This window comes from Drosophila ananassae, chromosome 2R, assembly GCF_017639315.1.
Source record: "Drosophila ananassae strain 14024-0371.13 chromosome 2R, ASM1763931v2, whole genome shotgun sequence".
Taxonomy (NCBI): domain Eukaryota; kingdom Metazoa; phylum Arthropoda; class Insecta; order Diptera; family Drosophilidae; genus Drosophila; species Drosophila ananassae.
In genome coordinates, this window is record NC_057928.1 from 12,088,303 (window position 1) to 12,112,877 (window position 24,575).

The 24,575-nt window shown below is 41.5% G+C and overlaps 1 protein-coding gene across 5 annotated transcripts; it reads right to left on the reverse strand.

Moving 5' to 3' along the window:
• Positions 1-939: 939 nt before the first annotated feature.
• Positions 940-20,503, reverse strand: LOC6493451 (SCY1-like protein 2). Of its 5 annotated transcripts, XM_032454722.2 has the most exons (19): positions 19,412-20,503; positions 19,187-19,312; positions 18,986-19,084; positions 17,225-17,383; positions 17,040-17,160; positions 16,863-16,958; positions 16,515-16,660; positions 15,881-16,011; positions 13,238-13,352; positions 12,644-12,789; positions 11,648-11,801; positions 11,143-11,319; positions 11,008-11,080; positions 10,464-10,600; positions 10,176-10,389; positions 8,526-8,779; positions 7,700-7,759; positions 4,739-4,918; positions 940-1,745 (listed from the first exon to the last, which is right to left on the reverse strand). In XM_032454722.2, the coding sequence occupies exons 1-19, from the start codon at positions 19,592-19,594 to the stop codon at positions 1,719-1,721; spliced, it is 2,598 nt and encodes an 865-aa protein (XP_032310613.1). In that variant the 5' UTR covers positions 19,595-20,503; the 3' UTR covers positions 940-1,718. The 5 variants fall into 5 exon arrangements, with proteins under 5 accessions (XP_032310613.1, XP_032310614.1, XP_044570817.1 ...); XM_032454723.2 differs by lacking the exon at positions 7,700-7,759 and having other exon boundaries at positions 4,739-4,888; XM_044714882.1 differs by lacking the exon at positions 7,700-7,759 and adding an exon at positions 5,682-5,699 and having other exon boundaries at positions 940-4,888.
• Between the last annotated feature and the right edge of the window lie 4,072 nt (positions 20,504-24,575).

Genomic DNA, 24,575 nt, shown 5'->3' on the forward strand with positions numbered 1-24,575 from the left:
ATACAATCAGAGTTACATATACAAATTCGAATACAAATATAATATACCCTTTAATATTATCCGACGATGGGTTTATTTAACCATTTAAAACGATCTTCACACAATCAAATGCAATTCAATAATGTACATAATATGATTCTTAAATGTTCAGTCCAGTTTGAGCTTTTGGTTTTCCCCTTTTTTGTATGTTTATAGTTTTTTTGTTTTTTGTTTTTTGTTTGCTTAGTATCTGTGTGTCACCACGTAAACATTAATTAAAATTAAGTTAATCTAATTATGTATAAATCCGATTAAATGCTAATAAACCATAACGATATGCCTTGTCTTAACCCAAATCAACAACCAAAACTCAGACTCAACAAAATGCAAAGCGAATTCAGGTGCATGGCAAGGATATGCTGGATTTCAAGATCAAGCTATATAGCTGACATAAACCGAGATTGAGTTAACAAACACAACGACAACAACGTAACAGCAAGTGTAGTTTTTGTGTAGCGTGTCGGTAGAATTTTGATTGTCCCGTTCCCGTTTCCCATTCCCGTTCCCGTTCGTGTTCTTCATAGAGCATACATTGATTATAGATACGTGTATATAGATTAGGTATTAGCGTGTTCTAGATAGAGTTCGAGTGGGTTGCTTTCGCTTCATTTTGCTTCTATACATATACATATATATAAAATCATATTCACTTGAGTTTTAGTTATTCACGTCTAATCCGCTAAACATACCACACAACAACGATATCCTTTTTAATTCCCGTTTATGTACTGAATAGACTATAAAGTTTCAAGTTTACCATTTACCATTTACCACACATATATCTGCAATTGACTATAATGTTGAGATTTAGATTGCCGTCGTGGAATATTTGAGGGGTTTCTGATCTCAGGAAACCCCCATTTCGGGTCCTATTTCGTGGTGGTGTGGTTCTGGATACGTGTAATTCACCTTAGTAGTAGTTTTGGGTTTACTTGTATATAAATATATATTTAATGATTTATGATTGGAATATGTTGGTATAAATATGGGTGATCTTTGCTAAAAATAATTCTCCCCGTTCTCATTTTGATTGCGTCTGCTGTAAAGCTCTGGGATAAGTTTGATTTTCTTGATGCTAGGTACGCTTTAGGTACTCGATATACATAATAGTATCTGATATATTTTGTGCTCTCCTAGGTTATGATGTGTGTATGTGGCTGTAAAAAAAATATATGCCTAACTATGAGTATGAAATGTAATTTATATATAAATATCCTCTGATATGATAAGGTTTTAAGAAATAATAAATATGAACTTTATAATAAATATATATATAATACATTTGGGTTTTCTATGAATTGATTGCATATAGCAGTGTATTCTTGTTTTAATTTTTAATGGCTCTTGTGATTTTTGTCTTTACGTGTTTACGTGTTTAACACATTTCTCTTGAAAATTACATTAAAATTGTTGATTTATTTACTCATATATATAGTTTTTTTTGTGAATATAATGTTGTCTTGGTCACATCGAATTGAATTGGCTAACAACATTTAGAGGTTTCGATTGAAATACTTATTAAATTTTCATCCTTTGGTATACGTTTACAATTGTTTTAAAATATTCTTTTATTATGCTAATATAGGTTGATTACTGGTGTTTCATAAATGGACCGAAATTTCATTGAAAGTAATTGGATTCTTTTGAATGTAATTAGCTTGTTTTGCGTTTTTGTATCTTTAGTTACGTCCGGAGAATAGTTGATACTGTAATAGAGTTGTTGCAAGATAATTAGGCCATCAATCTGGTTGTTCGATTTCAAACGATTTTCAAAATACATAGATCTATTGGTAATATGTTTTAAATATGTACGAAGTAGGTATCTAGCTACTGTTACAAAAAGATTGGGAAACTGCTGCAGCTACTTAATGGCGGAGTGTCTGGGACTCCGTTTGGCAACGAGTATTACGGGTTTATTACGTATATTACGGTAATTACGATTACGGGAAAACACCAAATATTTGAAGAGACAAGGAATGAGCGGAATTGTCACATACAATATTATAATTATGGTTATTTGGGGGGTAGATGAGCAAAAAGTAGTACATTGACTTTGGATTATCGGAGGGGGTTTGGTAGTCATGCATCCACACGGTTCTCGGATGGGTGTCCTGTTTCTGGGATCAAAAACTACGACATCTAAGTAGGGTCAACTTACGGCTAGGTGTACATTTGTGTCTGTTCTTGGCACTTCCGCCGGATGTGAGCGACTACAAAACTACTACTAAGGTACAATTGTGGATGAGTGTGTGGGTATAGTTGGGAGTCGGGTAAGTTGGGGGGCACCTTCACTCCGGCCACTTACGTTTAAGCTTGTCTAGATAGTACACTCCTTACGATCTCTCAGCAAATTAGAGTTTATAAATATATATTCATTTTTTTGATGTAGAATTGTCGCCCAAAACTACGCACTTTGAATGCGAGAACCTTTGAACTCTTAAGGCACATTTCGAAGTATAATAATAAGTACAACTTACACCAAAAGCAAATAATAATTTCAAATGCAAAAGCGGGGGAAAGGTTTCAAAATGAGGGGTTAAGCAACACTGATTGTGCAAAAGCCAAGTGTACATTTAACAATTACAATAAATTCGCAATTACTTAATCGTAGTAGAGTAAAAATACGAGTACAAATGCATATAAACATCTGACAAGTCGGTCTAGACAGATTCATATATAGTTTAGATTTAAGATACAGATTGCAAGATAGCAGGTAGCCTTAAGCAGCCTTCTGGAGCCTTCAGTGTCAGTCAATCAATCAAGATTACACATCTATGTTTATAGTACAAATATATCCTTGATTAGCGAGCAGCTTAGCTTGTTGATTCTTTGCAGTTTTAATCCTGTTATTGTTATTTTTCTCATTTCTTTCGAGTTGTATTTCCAAATATATATATATTCATAGTGCAGTTCAGATGGGCAGAAAGTAAAATGGCAAGTCAAAGAGTACAGATACATTCACAATGCCATGGAAAACGTTAAGATACACTTAGTAACACCATAAATATGTTACAATCGAAGCAGCAACCGAAAATGTAGCTGAAAGTCGCAGGCATAGAACTCACATGCAATGTAACGAGTTTTCTTATTTATTTTCAAATATTTTTCAACTTTAATGCTAGGAAACAGTTTCACCTATTAATCGGTATGAAACCTACACTTTATTAAAGATCCTGACCTGTTTTAATGATTGGTAGGGGTTGGGCAAGACTAAAGAAGAAATATTTCGAAAAATGGATGTATAGATCGGACAAAATGGAAAAAATTGAATGAGTTTTTTGAACTTTAAGTCCCAAAAGAGTGAACAATTGAAAAAGCAAGCTTGAACCATGCAAAGAATATTGAATAACTACCAAGAAATCAAAAACATAATTCCAATTTAAATACCTTGAATACCTTAAATTCTTGAATACCGCAATGTACAGGAACTTAGTGTGTTAACTTATAATACGCTTCTAATTGGTAACTTCCTACCGTAATGCCTAGGCCCGATTTCGGCTAACTAATTGGTACTAACTCGTGGCCGGGAATCGTGTTTATTAATCCAACATTAATCCAATAAATTCATAGTGCAGTGGAGCTTAGGCTAAACTAACTGGTAGATGTATTGACAATTTAACAATAATAACACGGGCCGTCATTAGTTATGACCAGGACGATAATGATAAAGGATTCAAATAAGGCTAACACCACGTTCCTCACACTTGTGCCTAATGCACACACACATGCATCTTCAGGGGATACTCTCTTTAACTTTGATTCGATTTTCCAGTTCGAGGAGAGTGTGGCAACAACTAGGATAATCAATTTGAAAGGATAATGAGTAGTCAACAGTATCCAATTGGGCGTTAGTGGTGGTGGATAACTTCGTTACGATTTTAGATATGTTTCAGCATTAACACTTATGGTACATACAAATATATATATATATGTGTGTGTATATAATATAATTAGGACTTGAATAAATTCTCCAAAAACAACAGTTTAGTATTCGATCTAAGATTACATTAGTAGTATGCATAATATAAATATTAGTTTGATAATTTGGTAATTCGCATTACTTTCAGCATCAACAGTAAGTAAGTAAATGTAGTTCGCTAATCTAAAGTAGGTCTCACATGGGTACATTCAAATATACTCGTTTATATATTCATTCATTGATTGTTCTCAACATCGATTTTTGAATTAATTTGCTTCATTTTACCCTCTGCCCCTCTTGCATATACAACATATTCTTGGTTTCATTTTGTTTTTTGATTTGTCAATTTTCCAATTAAAAATTCATTTCGATTCGTTTCATTTCGATTTGATTCGATTAGTCGTTCTGTGATCGGTTTCAGAACCTCGGCGGATTGAGATTGAGGTTCATGCTCCGCAGTTTCCGCATATTGTTGAGGCTCTGATTCGACAGGCTCTGATTCGGATTATAGCCCGATTGGTAGTAATTAAAGCCGGGCTGGTAATTGTAGCCGGATTGGTAGCCGGAATTGTAGCTGCTGGATTGGGCCAATCGGTACGAATATCTGCTGGAATCGGCGATGGCCGGAGCCCCGCCGATTTCGTTCAGATCGTACTATTGACTGAATGTAATATTGAGTGACGGACACTTTCGGACGTTGCTGTTGCTGTTGCGTGTGCCATTTACCCGCAATAACGGCACCGGGCTAACCGTGCCGGATACTGAAGTTAATTGTCTTACCATTCCGGATCCCAGCTGCTGCAATATACCCGATCCGGATCCCAGCGGTCCCGACGACAGCACCGTGGACTGGCGACGCGACCTGATCGACTGCATGCTGGAGGACAGCAGGAAGGGGACGCTGCTCGAGGTGTTCGGCATGGAGCCACCCTGTTTTTGGGAGTACAATAAAGGAGATTTCTTTGGAAGATTAGTCGTTAGTCGTGACTGGATGTGGTTTCGATTTGGTGGATGCGATCGGATCAGGACAAATATATATATATTTAGTTATGTGCTATGTACAGGTTGCTTGTGTGGCATGGGTATGGGTGTAAGTGGCGGCTGTGTGGGTGAGCCCAGTTATTATATTCCAATGTTAAGGTATACATATAGGTGATTGTGCAACAAACAATCGAACCAACCAACCAACAAACAAACAATCAAACCGAACTCAACCTCAAACTTAATCAATCAAACAATCAGTCAATTAACTTGTAAAAAATCTGGGAAGAGCCAGCGAGATAATGTCGGATCCATTAAGACAAAAAACAAATTAAACGGATTTAAAGAAAATGTACACATAATGATTATATAAGACGGACATATGTACAAATGCTTCCGAATATATATGGGTATTGATGCATATGTATATTCCGAAATGAAATTTGGACAGAGGCCAGAGAGGCTGTGATTGGGGCGGGGCATTGGCATCAAATGAAATCAAATTACATTAACATAAAATTTAATATCAGCATACTGCGTGGGTATATGTGTTGGTGACTGCGTGTGTGCCAGTGTGCCGGAGTGCCGGTGGCTGTGGGTGTGTGTGCACGTGTCTAGACTCAAATGGTTAAGAGGCGAGTATAAGTGAGTCAAGAGTTAAATAGCTTTTGGAAGAGAGAAGAGTCAGAGAAAATTATATATCGAAAATCGGAAAAATCGAAATTATGAAACGTGTACTCACGATCATGCTCCGTGCAAGCTGCGAATTTTTTTTGTTTTATATTTTTATACGTATAATCGATTTTTTGTTTCAATTAGTTTTTGTTCGTACATGAAATGGAGAACGGAAAGTACATACATGAAATAAACACTGTTTCAAACGCATATGTGGACGTGTTTCATATTCTGATGTCTTATTCATATTCATATTCTTTTTATTTTTTTCGAAAAAAAACCCTGTTCAAAAATTCAACAACACCAGCAAAAAATGCACAAAAATCTGGCTACCATTTATTTTGTTATTGTTAGCCAAACAAATACATATATGTACGAATGTCAATATCAAATATATATATAGTGTTCATGTATGGTGTGGGTGAGTGGGTGGTCCATTGGTTTTTTGGTATACGAACGCAACAGGAACAGATTCAAATGGAAACGAAATCAAATTAACACTGAGCACGATCAGGACATTTAATGAATAAGTAGAAAGGTTTATATAGTATAGTAAAACGAAACTAAATGGTTGTAGTTCGTGTTCCACTGGTTACGTATTAGAGACCTATAAAATGGTTTTTATTTCGCGTATTTACTGTATCTTAATATGATTTCCTCCCTCCCAAAAATTTGTATACTCCCCACCCGGCATGAATAAGTAAGTATTTCTATCATCTTTGCTGGAAGTGTATATATTTTCCTGTTAAAGTCATGAAGCCCCAAAATGTATGCTACGATTTTTTCGATACTCAAAATTCGCCGCATTTTGATTGATTTTTCCTCCGTCAATTTGATTACTTCGCTGAAAAGTCCTCCCATTCATCAAATTTACATGGCCCAACTTCATTACTTTGATACTTTTCACTGGAAGTACCTAGTATGTACACTTGGAACGGAAAATTAGATACTTGGGATAGGTAAAGAAAGCAGTAGGAGGCAACACAAATGGAAGAGAAGGTAAGAACATCGACTGCATTATGTACATTATAGGGGATATTAGCATAAGCTTCTGTTTTTAGGCAGAGCTTGCCCCTAAGAGAGAGAGACAGAGAACGGAAGAACAGGCAGACATAGTAGTTGAAGAACAGGACTTGTGAAAATCAATAGGAACCACTTAAAAATGAAAAGTTCAGAGCAAATAGATACATATAAAAATACAGATACTTCAGCAGCGCAGCAATGCACAAAACATAAAATAAAATATAAATGATAATCTTTTAAATAAAAACAAGTAATCTTGCAACAATTTTTCCATTAAAAATAACAGCACAAGAACGAATACGAGAACGAGAGATTTAGGCAGCAAGTCAAATTCATATTCATATTCAAATTCATATTCAAATTCAAGTTCAAACGCAGTTGCAATGGCAGTCGCAAAATACGAGATACACGTTGAAAGGGAGGCCAGCGAGAGGCGAGTGCGAGCGAGCGAGCAATAGAAACGGAAACGGAAATGCATCGCCAGGCATCCGTTTGACATTTAGCATTGAAATCGACGAGAACAAGAACCGTTGCACACTGAATACTGTCTGTATGTTGTTCGAGCTGTGAGTTTGAGTAAATGTGTTTTATTTTATTGAATATTATTTTATATATTTTTTGGTTTGAGGAGGACAGAGAAAGTTTTGAGCTTTGAAGTGCTTTTGGAGACGACAACGATAACAATAAAACGACAGTTAACAACTTGACAAGACAAAGTCCATTTCGATGCTGGCTTAAAGTGCTGCCGACAACTCGCACAAGAACTTCATAAGGAATGGTAAGAACACAGGCCTAACAGTGTTTAGAGGTTTTGTTTTTATACTCCTAAAGAGGCTTTAAACTTATCGTTATAAAAATAAAATATTATATCTTTCAAGTTCTAAGAGTTATTGGTGGAATGTATATATTACTTGAAAATCAGACTTTAAGCTTTAAATTTCTGGTTTAATTTTACATTTCACCTTCAGGAGTACATTATCTTCGACTTGACCGAAGTTCTATTGAGTTTTTCTGTTGATCTGCATTCACAAGACTGAAGATTGCTTTGTTTTTTAGACTTACAACATAGACCGAGGTGGATGGCACCGATAGACTCGATCCAGAGCTACCGCGGGCACCATACTATTTAACATTATTAAATACAATCGGAGGAGAATAATACCCCGATGATGAGGACGTAGTTTTTGTCAAGTGTTGGAATATGTCAGTGATCGGTCAGATCGGGGGGAGATAAGATATAAGAGAGCGTGTGTTAGAGCTTTGGTTTTAATGTAGACTTCGCTGCGTTGGGGATTAGGCGGGAAATGAGATAATACATATACATAATCGCATTCATAACTGATCAGATCTGAAAGCAAAAAACTGAGGAAAGCGAAAAACTGAACCCAGAAAGTAATGTTTCTTGTTTGGTTTTGTACGTAATGTTCGCTTGAGAGCTGTAAACTGTAGTAACACGCTAATGGCTACGCTAGGCAGAATAGCTATAGCTAGATGGCTATATGGATGGCTATATGGTATTAGTAGTAGTATAGTAATAGTATTAATAGGAATAGTAGTTCGGCGGGTTGACATGGCACATGAGCTGCTGGAGAAGCCAAACCAAGGAACCAAGGCAACACAAAAGCGACGGGCGCACTCAAATGATATTTCAATAAAAATCAAATAAAGGTTAAGCCTTTTGTGGCCATCGAGGGCCAATCGCTGAGTAGCACAACGCGGCAAAATAAGGCGAAAAGAAAACTCTATAAACGACATCGGGAAACCACAACAAACAATGGTGGCCACAAAATAAAAGCCAACGAATAAAAAAGTTACAAACTGAAAACTGAAATTGAAACTGAAGCTGAAACTGGAAACCCTGTGCCGAGCCAGACACAAAACAACTTACAGTTGGCGGTGACAAATTGATGGTGGAGCCCCGCCGTTCCTGTGGCCCGATGCTCGAGTGCCGCCGGGTCGGTAGTCCGCTGCCCGGAGTTCCGCCCGGAGAGGAAGCGCACGAGGGCGCAATGCGGATCTTGGGCGTCATCAGCGTGTTGTCCGATAGTCGTCGGTTGGGGAACACGTTGCCAACGCGCAGGAAATTGCTGTCCGGCGATGAGGGTGAGCAGCCGAACCACCAGCCACCCAGCATGCCAGAACCTAGATATAAACAGAGAGAACAAATTGAAAATAAATTTTTAAGGTATTCATACAAAAAAGTATAGTACTGCTCTATGCATATCCTTTAAATCATTGAACAATTTTGAAAAATCAATAGAAGGTATAAAGTATTTAGTAATTTCTCTCACTGTTTTCGAATGTCATTCATCACGTAATACCATTACGCCAACATTCCTGCAGACGGCTGCCACCAAGCTAATTAAGTCTAATAATGGTCGCGGTTGTAGCCACAAATTCAAAGCTATATATGCAACTTTTTTTTGAGAACCGGAGACCGCAGTCAGTACCAAAAACCGACAGACCTGAAAACCAAAAACCGAATGCTGAAAGCCTCTCCCCCCGCCTCTCACAGACAGCCAGGCATTCTCACGCCAGGGTTTTTGTCACTGCCAAGGACATTCGCACATTTTGCGGTTGCGGCTGCTGCACATGACTCGTTCCGATTTTCCATCTCCATTCAAAGGCAATTTATGCCGAAAGTTATTAACTTGATTGAAAAGGAGCTACTGGCAAGCTTAAAGATAGTTAGCTTCAAAAGTTTATTGAAATTTTGTTGCACTTTCTAAGGGACTAAGTCGAAGCTCGAAACCTCCAAAACATACAGGTCGTATGATTGAAATGAAAAATATTACGCATACGCCATGTACGGTTTGGAATAAAAATGTTAAATTTTTAAATGAAAATATGTTATTTTGAAAAGATATGTTTTATGAGCCTGTTATCCTTTTTGTTAGTGACTTTTAACTTGTAACAAAAGGTGGCAGGTGTTGGGTTATTTGGGTTGGCTGTGCTTTTGACCCGGTCTGTGGCAAATTGTCACCATGGCCCTGGTAAGTGGGCTTAAAGGGAGCGGAGCTGGTCCGGGCTTTGCCGTGTCTGGCGGCGATTAGGGCCATCATAATAAATCATCATTAGGGAGGAAAGTTCATTAGGCGCACTGCATCGCACACTGGCTGGGCAAACGGCTGTGGCCATGGCAGATAATACCCGGCTCGGGGCGGTGCTTTTGAAATTCGTGTTCGTAATTATAAAATTATCATAGCCCTGATAATACAATTACATGCCGGTCGCAGTGGCTCGTGTCGAAGGAGCAGGAGCTAAATGATTTGTGGGCAGGACAAACAGACTCCTGTCACGTTCGATGAATACCAAATTGAAATCACAACGAAATTTCCAATTATACAATGCCCAGGGGCCACTACTGATTGGTGCTTCAATTGGACGTCCAGGAGGTAACAAGGTAATAAATGCAAATACAAAAGAGCTTCTTGTGGAAGGAGACTATCTTCCAGTAATAGACCTTTTAGGGACTTAAATTAGGTAGATGGAGCTACCCATTTTCAAATGTAATTATAAAATGTACTCTCTAACTTACCGCCGGAATTTTTGCGGGCCATATCCTCGGCACTGGACGTCTTTCGCTGATCGATTCGCAAATTGGGGATATTGAAGGGCGGTGCGTTCATGTTGTCCGTGGAGAACTGGTGGCGCAGGGTGCGGTGCCTTTCTGGCGAGGCCATCGACAGGTTGTCCAGCTTCAATTTGTTCCTCTGCTGCCGATCGATGGCCTCCAGCATCTGTTGCAGCACCTGCAAAAACACAATATGCCAGACGGCAGGGAGTTGTGGCTGCCACAAGTTGCAAAAAGCTGGCACACACTCACCTCCAGCAGGTAGCAATATTGCTCGAAATTGAGTGCCGGATTGACGGTGTGGGGTATGAGCAGGGGCAGGACATTGGTGGCCATCGTTTCAACGGTGAGGCCATAGGTTTTGTCCACAAACAGTTTATGATAGATGCCTGTGAAATTTAATTAACAGAAAACGAATTATACGGCCGGCATCATAAAAGTTTCCCATTTTGGGATGGAGGTTGTTTTGGGTTCCTTTTAAGTCTTACATGAGTGTGTTTCAAAGAAAAACAAACTTAATATATTGAGTTTAAAGTCTTTTAAAGTCTCTCCAAGAGTTTATTTTCTTTAAACTGAATAAAATTAATTGAATAAGCACCTTGCTTGATTTAACGACAAACCAAAAAGCTAAAACAAGCCTGATTCTGTTCATGGCATAACATCAATAGGATTTTCCATTATTTTCCCATGAAATTGTCCTTTAATCAGTTAACCATAATCGAGTATACAAACAATGTCGAATGCATTGGCTGAAATAGTTTAAAATGGCTGGAAGGCATTGTCTGGATCAACTTACGCACAGTACGCATGATGATATCGGGATCGGGGATGCGGACATTGGCCAGGAGCGGCAGGACTTCGTCCATGACCTGAGTGCAAATATATATGAATTAGTCCCATCAGGATATTGAATCAGGATAGGAAATCTCACCTGTGCTCGTTCCATGCGGTCCATTACCCGTTCGATGCACATCAGCACATTCTGGACAATCTTCGGATCGGTTATGTTTTTCTCGAAAACCAATTTAACTTTGGGAAGGACCATCCGGCGAATGGAGAGCTCATCGATGCTATCGAATACGTTGGCCACGGCCACCACGGCAGCGCTCTACAAATTTCGGTTATAGATAGAACATTTCGTTTCTTAAATTTATGGATTTCATAAATATAATGGATTCTTTCGCCCCTTTTCCAAACAGACAAAAAATGGCGAAATTAAAATGCAAATTCTGCTGCCAAGGCACTTTTATACTTTCAGTCTGAGTCGCAGTTAATTAAGAAATTGCTGCCGTAATTACACAATCAACTCAGTCAACCCATTTCCATTTCTGCGAATGTCTCTGTCTGCCAGTCAGTCTGACTCGGCTCAAAGCTGGGAGTCTGAGTCTGGGCTGTCTAAGTTCATTTGCATATTCGAATGGGAGAGAGGCACTCACCTGCACTTGTATCGTGGAACCGTCGAAGGAGCAGAACAACATGGGCATTATGTCTGTGGTGACATCCTCCGGCTTCGTCTTCTCGATAATCAAATGCAAATTCTCGAGTATCGTAACGCTGGCCTGAATGGATTTCGGTGTATTGTAGACGACTCTAAGTGAGATGGAAGAGATTTTATTAGGGTAAAGTTTGCACTGGCATATTTCTGGCTATCCTAGCCCATATATTCTTGAGAAATTACTAAAAATAAACGCATTATTCCTTGGCGTACGCGTGCCTCAACTTTATTATTTTTATTTTAGTCTATCCGATTCTTTTTTGTTTGTTCTTGGTGTCAATAAGCATCTTACAAGTGGCCACAAAGTTTGTCGGCAACTTTTGGCAAAGTAGTGAACGCGACCCGAACTCACTCCCGCTCGGGAGATGCGATGCGGGCTTTGTGTGTATTACTAATTTATGCACGGCTCACACACAAAAGGTAAGAACTCCCAGCCACTTTGCCACACTTCCACGCCCAGCGATGGGTTCGTGGTCTGGCCCGTAGCCTGGCCTGAGAAACTTTGCCAGTTGAGCTCTATAAATTACAATATGAACTGTCGCCTGTCGCACTGGGCGCGCAATAAAACGTCATGAAAATTGAATAACAGAAAAAGTGTCGCGAAAGTTTTTCAATTGTTCCAACAGAAAGTTCCTATCGTCCGGACCAGAACTGAAAGCCAGCAGCTTAGCCCTCTCAACAATGACAGGATTGAGGTAATACTTACATCCGAACATGGACACTATTCATTATACTATTCATACTATTTTTCATACTTCATTATACTATTTTTTAAAGTCTTTAATCTTGGCTAATCCTGGCTATTTTTTGCCTTTTTTTATCAAGGGCCTAATGACAAATGGTTCCTAATTAAGGTCCTTTCCGAACTCAAAACCTGAGTTACATATTAGGTATCCATTTTTTGTTCAATAAGCGATTGTTTCCTGGCTTTACTCACTTCATGGTGGCCGACATCAGGTTGTCGTATTCGGTGTGAGTGGCTTCCTGGACGAAGAGCATTACCGGTTGCAGGACCGCTGCCAGGACCTCGTTGTTGTTGATCTCCGACTTGAGCATGGGCCAGATGTTCTGCCACCAGAGTTTCTGCAAAAAAAACATGGGAGAGAAGAACAGTGGCGAGGAATGTGGGGTCATTAACTAGTCTATGTCATTTCAATTGCCAATGCTAAGCCGTCATTAACGACATCAGACAATGGGGCCCACAAAGACTTTGCTGACGAGTCCTTCCGTTTTCCTGACAGTTGCCGGCTGCCGGCTGCCGGTTGCCTGTTGCTGATGGCTGATGGGAAACCAAAGGACACTCGTTGGCAGGAGCAGCAACATTTTTGCAACTGTCATAAAACGGCTCGTAATTCACAAATTGTTTGGCCGTAAAGCGCACAACTTGGCGCCGTAAATGATTAATGCGCTGCCAGTTTCTTCGACCGAAAAAACGAATGAAAGTCCCCGAAAAAAAGAATTTGAGGAGCCGGTTGCATCCGGTTCCGGTGGAAAAAAAACCCCCCGGAAAGAAGCTCTGGGCGTCACTTACACGTGGTATCAACGGCATGGCCTCTATCAAGGTGGTTTTGTAGAACTGGGACTTCTGCTGCGTGTCCTTCATGTTGACCACGTCCAGGAATTTGAGAGCGCTTATAGCCGGATCGCTGTTAAAAATCAAATAAAATAAAAGGAATATTAACACGAATTACATTTTATTAAACAAAAAACCTTTTAATCGCTTAAAGTGCTTAAGGGCTTATAGTTGAATTACTCGCATAAATGGCATCAATTAAACGGAAAGCTTTGCATGCAACTGAACCAAAAAAAAACATAAAGGACCCGCAAAAATTAGCTAAAGGCCAATATTTATCTCCGAGCCGCTGAAATTAAAATATTAAGTCCCCGCAGAGTTCGGGCAGCTGTGCGGGGAGATACATTGTAAATGGAATCGTAAATACTTTTTATTGTTATGTAAATCAAATTGTTGAAATTTAATTGCCAAAAAGTGTTTACTTTCGACCCGCATTCAGGCCCCAGGCTCCCCCCGACTTGGTTTTATTTTATCTGGCAGTGAACAGACCGACCGGATACAGTAAACTGTGAAATTGCCACAAATGGCAAATAAATGAGAGTTAGTCGCAGTGGCGCTTAAAATTCCCTTTTCGCTTAGTTGAACAATGAAACTAAATTACATTACGTATACGCACTGGTCAGCCCATTCAGACTTCGGCCAAGCGAGAAAAATCATATTTCACATCTACCCTCCTGGCTTCCTGGATTATAGCGACAGAGAGGGGTAGCTTTCAAGAGAAAGAGATAAAAGTTAGCTTGCCACTGATTGCCAAGACACTCGAGCCATTTGCATACGCTGCTTAAACGCGGAAAATGTTGACAACATTTAAATTAACTTCAAAGTGCTGCCATCAACCTGGCTGGATTGCTGGCTGCCGGGCTGCTGGGCTGCCTGGCTGGTTGCCTGCCTTCCTGGCTGACTAACTGACTGAGAGGGTGGCTAGGTACTGGAGAGAGATGCTGAGTTGCCGTGGGCGCTTTTTGGGGGGTGTTGTAAGGATGGTGTGGGTGGGGCAACTTGCTGTTGCTTTCTCATTGCTTGTTGCTGCCGTTGTCAGCGCATTTTTATGTGTTAATGGTAAGCAGGGGTATATTGTTTGTTTTTGATTTAAGGCTAAGTTTGAGGGTTAATAATATATTTTTTAAATAATACTTAGGCATTTCTAAATGGGATAATTTCATCATGAAACTTCAAACTATTATTAACTCTCCTATTCTTTTGTTAATGAATTATAAATCCCTTATTCCCACATCCTAAAAATAAATCTCTATATCCTACATCCATTCATTTAAATGCACAAACCCAAAGTGGCTTGACCTGCACTCGATTACTCTATGAAATTGCTTTTATGAAAAGGCAATTCCAATTCACAAAGCACCCCGTGGAAACATTACCACACAATTGGCATCGTTTTGTGGTATTTTACATTCAATCCACCTACGGTGCATATATATTCTTGAGACAGTCTGCGGTATTCCCTAGATGGAATCGTAGCACTATGGGTTCTGCAGCCACTTCATCCTTCCATCAGCCTCATCCCGCCTGGAAGCCACCAATACCAACGACGTCTTTGGTTTTGTTTGTCTAAACGCGGCACGTTGCCTGTTGGCTGTAGCCTGTGTTGCCTGAAGTTGGATGTTACCACAGCCCTATACTTTTTTTCCTCATTCAGATCGCTCCGGGTGGCAGGAGGCAAACAGCTGCTGTCGCCATAAATCCAAGAGTCAGGCAGCCAGGCCGTGGAGGCGGCCCTTGCAATGCCACTCTGGCTCAACAGAGTCCGTAGTACAATCAGCAGAAAAGGCAGCGAATTGGGACACTTTGAACAAAGGGGAATTTTTAACAATAAAATGTATAAAATTTTTTAAATAATATACGGTGTATTTCATACTTCAGATCGTTCTTTTTCTCATAAGAATGTATGGCCTTCTATTTAATTTAAAACTTATAGAGAAAGGATAAGCCCTTTTAATGATAAGGAACTTATTTAGGGAACTTTAACATTAAACTATTGACCCTAAATTCTAATTTTAATTAGTAACTTTTTCCTCAACTCCCTAGACTAAAAATATGACATGAAACCTCAAATATTATCTAACATTTCCTGGTGATTTTTGTTTCGAGTGTCTGGTAGCTCCCCCCTGAAGCACCCTCCGGCATCCTTCCGGATGCTCTCCATTCACTTTGCATTGTGTATGTCTTTCAGGTCTGATTACCGCTTTCATTTGGCAAACAGACGTAATTAAAGTGTGCGTGTGTCGGTTCCCGGCACGGAGCTTGGAGCGCGGAAAAAAAGTAAAAAAAAAAATATCCTTCAATTGAATTTCAGCTACAGGTACAAATTGGCTTAGAGATTGCGTGTAGAGAAAGAGGATAAAAAGTGCTTCCGGCTATGAGGAAGGCGTGTGTTTGTGGATTTGTGTGTGCGTGTCCTTAACAGGTGTCAATTTCATTTAAAACTCGAACAAAAAACAAAAAAGAAGAAAAAACTTTCAGTGAAACGGCGCAAATTGCCACTGTTATAGTTGGTAGTTGGTTATTGAGTTCTTGTGCTTGTGTTCTGGGTGCTTCCTGTTGCTTTGCGTCTTGGCTAGGAAGTTAATTAATTTGGCCACTCACATGAAGTACTTGATGAGCTGCAGGAGCTGGGCGGTGGGTCTGGCGGTTGCATCTCGACTGGCCATGCGCGAAGTGGCCTCCTGCAGGGCTATTGGCAGCCTTGGCATCAGCTTGTGGACCAGATCATCCAACTGTGTTCCAGGGGTTGGAGGAGGTGGAGATGGAGGGAAATATGAAACGAGATGGGTATAACCGAAATAAACTTTGCCACAACATTAGAAACCACTTGGGGACTTCACGGACTCTGGACTTAGGACTCTGGACTGTGAACCGGGGAGTGAGGATGAAGGACGAAAAGTTTTAATGACAAGCGCCTGCGGGATGCTTCTGCTTTGGCTGCTGCTTCTGCTGCTGCTGTTGATTCAGCTCCGTCACCTGTCCGCACAAGTGGCAAAATAATTAGAGTTTCAAGTGGACTTTTTGATTACATTTGCATTTGACAAAGCTGCGAATCTAATTACAGCTCGCAAACAAGCCCAGCCAAGCGCAGGAACTCTTGGGGCTCCAGCTTCCATCTCCGGCCTCGGCTCGCAAAACTTTTCATCCGTCCAATTGGCACTTGTCGCCCCCAGCTCGATGCCCGGCAATTCAGAAAGTGGAACTGAAAACTGAAAGCTGAAGACTGTTTACCCACCGATTCCATCTGCTTGGCATAGTTGGAGGTGGAGTTGCCGGCCTGAATCAGCGGCCTGCCGCTGTTGAAAACCGCACAAATCACCATTCCCAGGGAGAACATGTCGCTCAGCAGGCTGCACTTGGACGTGGACTGAGTTTCAGGTGCTGGTGAATAATGGAAGAGCCAAGACGAAAGTTTATAACAATATTAAGTTGGTTTTTGGTAACAGTTAGGGAATAATTAACTTTATAATTGGTAAGAGATTTTATAGAAATATTTCAGAGGATAGATATCCTTTAAGATCTTTCAGGAAGCACTAGATGAATGAAAAACAAAATCAGGAAATAAAAACCCATCATTACTCACCCATAAAATCCAGATTCGGTTGGGCCATCTTCGAGACCCTGTTGCTCCACGGTGGACAAGGTATGGAGCTATTCAAATCGTTCTCGTTCATTCGTTCTGTGAATCCGAAATATGAATACAAATTGCCAGCCCCGGCCAATTCATTTCAATTTTGGTTTAGGGAACCAAAGCACTCACCCACATATTCCATGCCGGCGAGCTTCCAGATGCCGCGTTTGGTTATTAGTATAGAAGATGGACACACATTGCGATGAATTACGTGACCGGAATAGTGAAGATACGCCAGTGCCTCGGTCAGCTGGAAGATAATGTTGGCAAAGCGGTCAGGTCCTGTCTCGCCCTGTCTGCCAACTGCCACTCACCTGTAGAAAGCCATACTTCAGCTCCATGTCCAAGAAATTGTATTCCTTGGCGTGAGCAGGTCGCTGTGGAAGAGTGTTGGCCGCCGCCTGGGCCTGGCCAGCTCCTGCCGTTCCTCCCGCTGTCGGTGGCACATTGGGGTTCTCGTAGGTCTTAGACTCCTACAGATGGAGAAATATTAGGAATTTAAATGCAATTATTTCTTTGTCTCTAGTCTTCAGTTCTTAAAAGCTAAGAATTCTAAACTGAAACCCCATTTTTTCTGTGTAAATAGTCAAGATATACGACCAGGCAATAAAGAGTTAGGGCCTAATCCCTGGCTGAGCTGGTTGGGGTGGCCTTAAATTTTTGCTCTGCCCTTCAATGGCTTAGATGGCAGTGGCAGGGCTCATGGCTTTAAAATTCCCATTCAGGGCAATGCATTTGATGATAAGCCATTCCAAAATCTATCGTGTTTCCCTTGTTGTTTTTTGTTTCAGCCATGGCTTTCCCTTTTACCAATTTTTCGTTTGTTTTGCAAAGCAATTTGTTTCCAGGTAGACGAGTATGTAAACGCACATGTGAGAGTTTGATTTTTACCTTTTGCAATTTTCGATGTAATTTAACTCAAATCGACTTTTCTTGAAACTAAAAACTATTCAAAGGGGTTCGGTTTGAAAGGGTTTTCTACGTTTTTGTTTAGTTATTTCGGATTGTTTTGTTTTTGGCAGGAATATGGTAGCTGATGTTTAAAGTTTAGGGCTGCCTTGTTATTGTTTTGGCTTCTTTTCCAGGCATTCCTGAGAACAGAACTACAGTGTGGCACGAAAGTTCAAAAAAGAGTTAAGGAGTATATATATACTTATATTTTATTAACCTTGTTCTATCTATTTTCGGATGATTTCTTCTAATTTGATAGTTAATTCTAGTTAAACTACTAACCTAATCCCAGAGCCAGTGCTCTCTGGGATTTGCTCAAACTTAAGCTACCTGTGCGTTGTGACACGCACTGTACGTGTATCAATTTCTGAGCCGTGCGGAGCAACCAGAGCTCTTTATTGACTCAATCCTGGCAGCGTAAACTTTCCCACATACACAAACACACCAGCCACGCACACATAAGCCAGCACAGCACCCACACACACAGACACGGTCTGGTTAATTCGATTTAGTTGTGTGCGAGAGCTGGCGTTTGTGTTTCTGTCATGCACACCCTGGCACGCCCACGCCCATTGTGCTGAGAGCCAAACTATGCACTTGGCTTGGCTGCAAAAACTTTGGCAAAACACAACAGTGGCAGAACCAAATGCAGCATCAGCAGCAACAGGAGCAGCCACAATCTAAATATTGTTCCGCAATACCTGCCCCACAAAACAAAACTGAAAGATGAGTCTGAGGAGTGGGCAGTGAAAGTGCACTACGAATAATTATCTTTTCTCCTAATTGGGGCTTCCTTAAAGAAGGAAAATACAAAAGTCTCACATTTAAATCAAAATGAAGATTGAAATGCCACATTAAGTATACGCATTGTGTTCCTAACATTACGTATACGCACAGGTTACATAAAAATTCATGAAATCCATAGAATTTAAATTGTTTCCAGTGACATATGAAGAAACAAAGTGCCACTGGCCTAACTCGATGTGAAACTGAAAGCCGACACAGGCGACAACACAAATTGCATGTCCATGTCGCTGTCAGAACCTCAAACTCACAACTTGCAACTACCAACTACGGCTATCGGAAATGGCCAGAATAGAGGGGGAACGGTGAACAAAACTCACGTGGAAGGCCAGCACATTCGAGAGGCTGGCAAAGATGGGCTCTGAGGCAAAGGCCAGCGTGTCTGCATTCTCCTCCACCGTGTGATAGATTTGTAGTATCTGCGGGCACAAACAAAAAAAACGAAAAGCGATTGGTCTTTTTGGGGAAAAGTAATTATAGACTGGGGGCATGGGGGATTCTTTGGGAGGATATGCACTCACCCTGGGATGCCGAAAGCGCTCCAAGGTCTTTACCGAACTTTTGAGCAACTCAGTTATGGTTTCCTTGCGTCGCGGCTTGTGCAGTTTCTCGGCAACTTTCTTTTCGAATATAAAGACGGAACATTCCTGCATAAAATAGAAATATTATTATTCAAGATGGGATTATAAAGAGTTTTAAATCCAGACTGTCAGACAGGATCTAGTCCCAGACCCAGAAGCACTCACCTTGTTGTCACTCTTGCGGTAGGCGTCGTGGATGCGCCAGATCAACTCTGGCCCGGCACAGGCCACCGGCTTGCCGATTTCGAAGTACTGCGTAATGGGATTGCCATCGGCCACGTTCTGCGTCGAGGAGGAGGCAGCCACGTTGGTGCTCTTGAATTTGGCAAACATTGTGCCGGCGGGCATACCATCGATTAGCTTTGAGAACACATTCGAGAAGCTGCCCTGACGCTTTGGACCCGGTGCCAGGACGGGCGGTGTGCCTCCGATGGTTGGCGCTGATCCGGCACTACCACCAGCACTAGCCGGATCCCCGAGGGTGTTGCCGGTGGGTGGATTGCCGGAGAGTGCACCTGCTGAACCGGTCGATGGGGAAGCTGATGATGCGATGAGTGGTGCAGCTGCACCTCCGATGGATAGACGTCCGCGGACACTCTTATGGCTGGCTGTTAATCCCACGCCTGGGGCGACGACACTGGAGACACTGCCACTGCCCACCTGACCCACCTGGCCATTAAAACCCTCGTGCCTGGAGGGGATTAAGGAGGCGTCGGTGCCGAAGCCATTTATTGCCGTGGAATTGCTGCGCTGCTGGAGGATCACGGGGGATGAGGGACCACCACCGCCACCGACGGATATCTTGCGTTGCGGTAAATTAATGTCAAGCACTGTGCTGGCACTGCGCTGTCGTATCGAACCCGGTCCAATGCCTAAGCCGGCTCCTACTCCTGCTCCCGATCCCAGACCTGATACGCCCGCAGCAGCCACCCCGACACCGCCCACTCCGCCCCCTCCGCCTCCTCCACCGATGCCGACAAACTGCTGCTGGCCACTTCTGGCCGGAGAACCTGCTGCCACCGCTGCCGCTGCCACCGCTCCTGTTCCGGCTCCTACGCCTGCCACGCCCCCAACCGCACCTGCTCCGGCTGCTGCCGCCCCTGGACCGCCAGCCGGCGTTATTCCAACAGCGCTGCCACTGCGACCGCGTTGCACCTCCTCGACACTATCCAAACGAGAGAAAATTCTGGCCGCCGTTGTTGCCGTCTTTGAAGTCGAATAACCAGGAGTAGTATTTGGCCTGTGAGGTGTCCTGTGTCGTTAGTCCTTCGTCCTTCGTAGACCTTCTGTTGGCTGCCTCTGGGGTCTCCTTGGAGTTGGTGTGTGTGGGTGTGAGTGCGTGTTCTAAACGCTCCTTTCAAGTCGTCTTAGCCTCCTGCAAGAAGGAGCAGAAATAAACGCAAATTTAACTTTAATTGCGGCCACTTCACATTGCTCATACGCCCCGTTGGCCAGGCGACTGAAATGGCAATTAATGCGCTTACTGCTCGGCTTGGCTTTTGTGCTCAATTTATACACTCATTAAGCTCGAAGCAAAGAGAAGTTTAAATTTTCCACCGTTAGAGGTTAACAAGGATACAATTTATAAATAACAGCTGATTATAGAGGAAAGTTTATGAATGAAAAGTGCTTCCCATTCAAATATCTGAACTATGCAACTAAAAGCAGATTTATTTCGTATTGAAAAGCATAAGCTGTTTATTTAATTTAATTGTTGGAGCCTCCGGAAAGGCTCTTTAAATTTAACCGAAAATCATAACAAATAGAGAATATCGCAGCCATCTGTCTGAATTCCATTCCCAGCATTCTTTTGGCTGCACAATTATAAAAGTTAAATGAGTTTGTCCCCGGACGAATTGGCATACGGCTGTGATTGTTTTCCCCGAGCTGCTGGCGGCAGCTTTTTTTTTATAAATTTATGAAAATGCGCTTAATTCATAATCTCTTTATTAATTGCTGAAAATTGCTGAAGCGTTAGCAGCGCATTTTTATTCATTAATTTATATAGTTTTTCTCGCTTTTTGTAGTACATTTGCCGAACAAATTGGCCAAATGGAAAACTAATGCAATTTGAGTTGGAAAACATGTGTCGGAAATGTCTGTCGCAACTGGCGGCGGCGGCAGCTGACTAACTGCACTCACTGTGAGCCAGACTTTTTCCCTCGAGGACCTGTCTGCTCCTCTGTGTCTGTCCTGCGGAGCACATTCTTTGCAGACTGAATTATTCAATGCAAGTAAACATTTTGGCAGGATGCTCTCAAAGCATTTGTCGGAAAGCCAGAGGGAAGCCAACAAATCGACTTGAGACATCTTATTTATTTTTCCTGTTTTTGGGAGAAGGAGAATAGTCCGTATAGCCAGTAGTATAGCCAGAGAAGGTATATAAATTTCGAGAAAAACGTAAAACTATTTAGCGAAAAACATTTTCCGGCCCTCGGCAAACGTAGCGTGAAATTTTTTCGTTAAATAAATTGTGCTGATGGTAAATAAATAAAATATGAGGGAGCCGGGAAGCCAGTCGGCTGTATTGTGTGCTTAAAAGTATCTATAGCCGTGCGCCAACAAACAGGACGATCCAGGCGGTCGGACTGGCGACACCGGACACGGATTGACGAGGATGGCTGACAGATACTCCGGCGGAAAGCGAAAGACGAAAGGCGGATTGGCGATTGGCGGAGACGCTTGAGACGTGGCTTTCTAGGTCAGCATTTTGCAATTGGGGCCAAACAAGCTCAAATATTTAAGACGTTTAAGCACGGCGGTTCTGCCTTTCATGGGAATTCTATTTGTAAGCCCATGAAATGTATCCCAAGTTTTATTTTCATTCCATTTCCAGAATCAGTTATGTACAAGTCAATTACCAAACGTAATTGATACCCAAACAAATATGAAAATTAATTTTAAATTATCCAATAGATCCGCCTCAAGCCAAACTGTGGCTGTGTTTATTTTTGCCATTTAATTATGGCTTACAAAATTCCGCCATGCATTAAATCAAAACAACATCAATTTAATTAAAACCTTACCCGAAGTACAATAAATCAAATCAATATGTCACAGGATGAATAAAATTAATTCAATTTATTCCAATTTCATGAAATAGTCATTAAATATGTGACGAGAGGTTGGTTAAAGCCAGTAACCTAATATAGAGCTCATTATTTATTATTTTTTTCCCCCCAACCTTGCTTTAGTGAGCTTGAAATGGGGATACTTAATGGGGAATAGAATGGCCCCGATATCTAATCCATCGATCAGCCATCGGGCTCTAATAAATGTCATTTGGAGCGCGCTTTTGTTGTTAATTTCGATTTGAATTTTATAAATGCACCTGGAGGAGGGTGTGGGTCGGCTCTGAGAAAAGCTGCTTTTCCGATTTTCCGAGGAAGTGGCAGTGGAGAGCCGTTAATGCGAGCAGCTCGTGGCCCGGACACGTGGACTCTCCGGGCTTTATTGATTTCGACATCGGCACGAACGCAAACTGAAGCAGCCAAAATTAAATGATGAAAGCGCAAAACAAACAAAAGTCTAATACAGTAATACAAATTATTAAATAATTCTATAAAAATATTATTAACATATTAAATAAATGAATTTATAATGCAAGACCAGAGGAAAAGTATCTGTACACTTTTTAGAAAACTAAAACATCCGGAAGTTAAGTTAATTTAAGGATGTATCTTATAATTTTTTCACCGTGTCCGGGAAATATTTTTGGCCACCGTTGAGGGATTTTTCCGGCGCTTGTTGCCTTTGTTCGGTGTTATATTTGACAATTTCAGACACATAGAGGCATACGGAATGAGCCACTGAGCTTGAGTGGGTGGATTTTTGTTTAACAATGTGAGTTAAATATTTTTAGCCGAAAGTCAGACGAAGATGGGTCCAAAGCGAACAGCTGAACGAGGAAACTGTAGAGGAAAAGGAGCATAAAGAAAAAACAAAAACATGTTGCCAAGAGGAGCGCTGATTGAAGACAAACACACCGACACATACACAGAGTCACAGGAGCACGCACAGTGGCCAAAACAAACGATAAACGATGGCAGACACACGCACACAGATGTCTCAATTAGAAAAAAGCAGACATGATGGTCCTTTGGCCAAACAAACACACACACACGTACAGAGTAGCACTGTCAGTTAAGGCAACTGTGGCCCATCTTTTGTTTGCTTTTGCCTCATTTATTGTTCGCCAGGCGAAAGGACAAAAGCCACTCACGCACACTGCCACACACACACACATACACCGACAGAACATAAAGTGTCCTGAAATAGAGCATTTCTTCTTAAAGCTCAGAGCATTGGTGCCAAAGTTATTACAACTACATAGACTGGAAAATAAATTTGTAATAAATTTTAAACAAAAAAGGACATCCTTTATACTCCTTTTTCCCCAACTGTAGTTAACTACGTACTATTATCTGTTAAGAGCGGCCTCTTGGAGACTGTAGAAACGAGAAAATGTTGCTCCCCAGTTGAACTCATCTACATTTTCCCTATTTTTAGTCGGAAGCTGGAGGAATATTCATTGCTCTGGGGCGATTCCAACTCGGCTATTTGCAACTGCTGCGGTTGCACCTGCTGCATTGCTAATTACCTCACCGTAGTAGAAGCTGGTAATAATCCGGAGCCATTACCAAGGGTAGTTTTTTACACACTTCCAAGGAGAGAAGGACACGGTCGGAGAGTTCAATACGCGTCAAGAGCAATGTCCTGGCTCATCCCTCCTTGGAGAGGACCCTTGGGCAGAGTGCGCACATTTGCATATTACGTATACGGCACGTGAACGTGCCCAGGGAGCAAGGAGCTAAGGCAATGTGCCATTGCCGTTGCTTCTGCTGTCACTGAGGCATTAAGACCGCTTAATTAAATCTTTTGCGTAATTTGTTTAGTTATCCTCCGACAGTATCCACTTGAAAATTGAATGGAAATGAGTGGGGACGGCCATTGGGCGACGATGCAGAGCCAAACAAAAGCTGCTTAAGCATTTGGTTAAGTGTTGCCGACGAGCGTTCATAATTGAATTGAATTGTGGATAAATGCCAAATGCAACTCCAGCACAATCGATGCGTAATTATGGGTCCGTAAAGAGGGCCGTAAACTGCTATCGGTTGGAAGTTACTGGCAAGCTGGACCGTAACCCAATTACAAATGTTCGCAATCTGCTAGATAGCCCAAAAGCAAACTACAAACAGAGCCGAATCCGAAGAATGGGCAATTAGTTTTGGGGCAAGAGTTGCTTTTGTTATTCTTATGCGTGCGTGAGCACAATATGTTGCCATGTTTGGCTTGGCGGATTAATTGCCAGGCCAATATGCGTCAAAGT

Coding starts and splice junctions, on each gene's coding strand:
- LOC6493451 (XM_044714881.1), bottom strand. CDS start 19,594: ATGCCCGCCGGCACAATGTTTGCCAAATTCAAGAGCACCAACGTGGCT. Junction 10,601..11,007: donor TATCATCATGCGTACTGTGC/GTAAGTTGATCC, acceptor TAAATTTCACAG/GCATCTATCATAAACTGTTT. Junction 10,390..10,463: donor AATATTGCTACCTGCTGGAG/GTGAGTGTGTGC, acceptor GTGTTTTTGCAG/GTGCTGCAACAGATGCTGGA.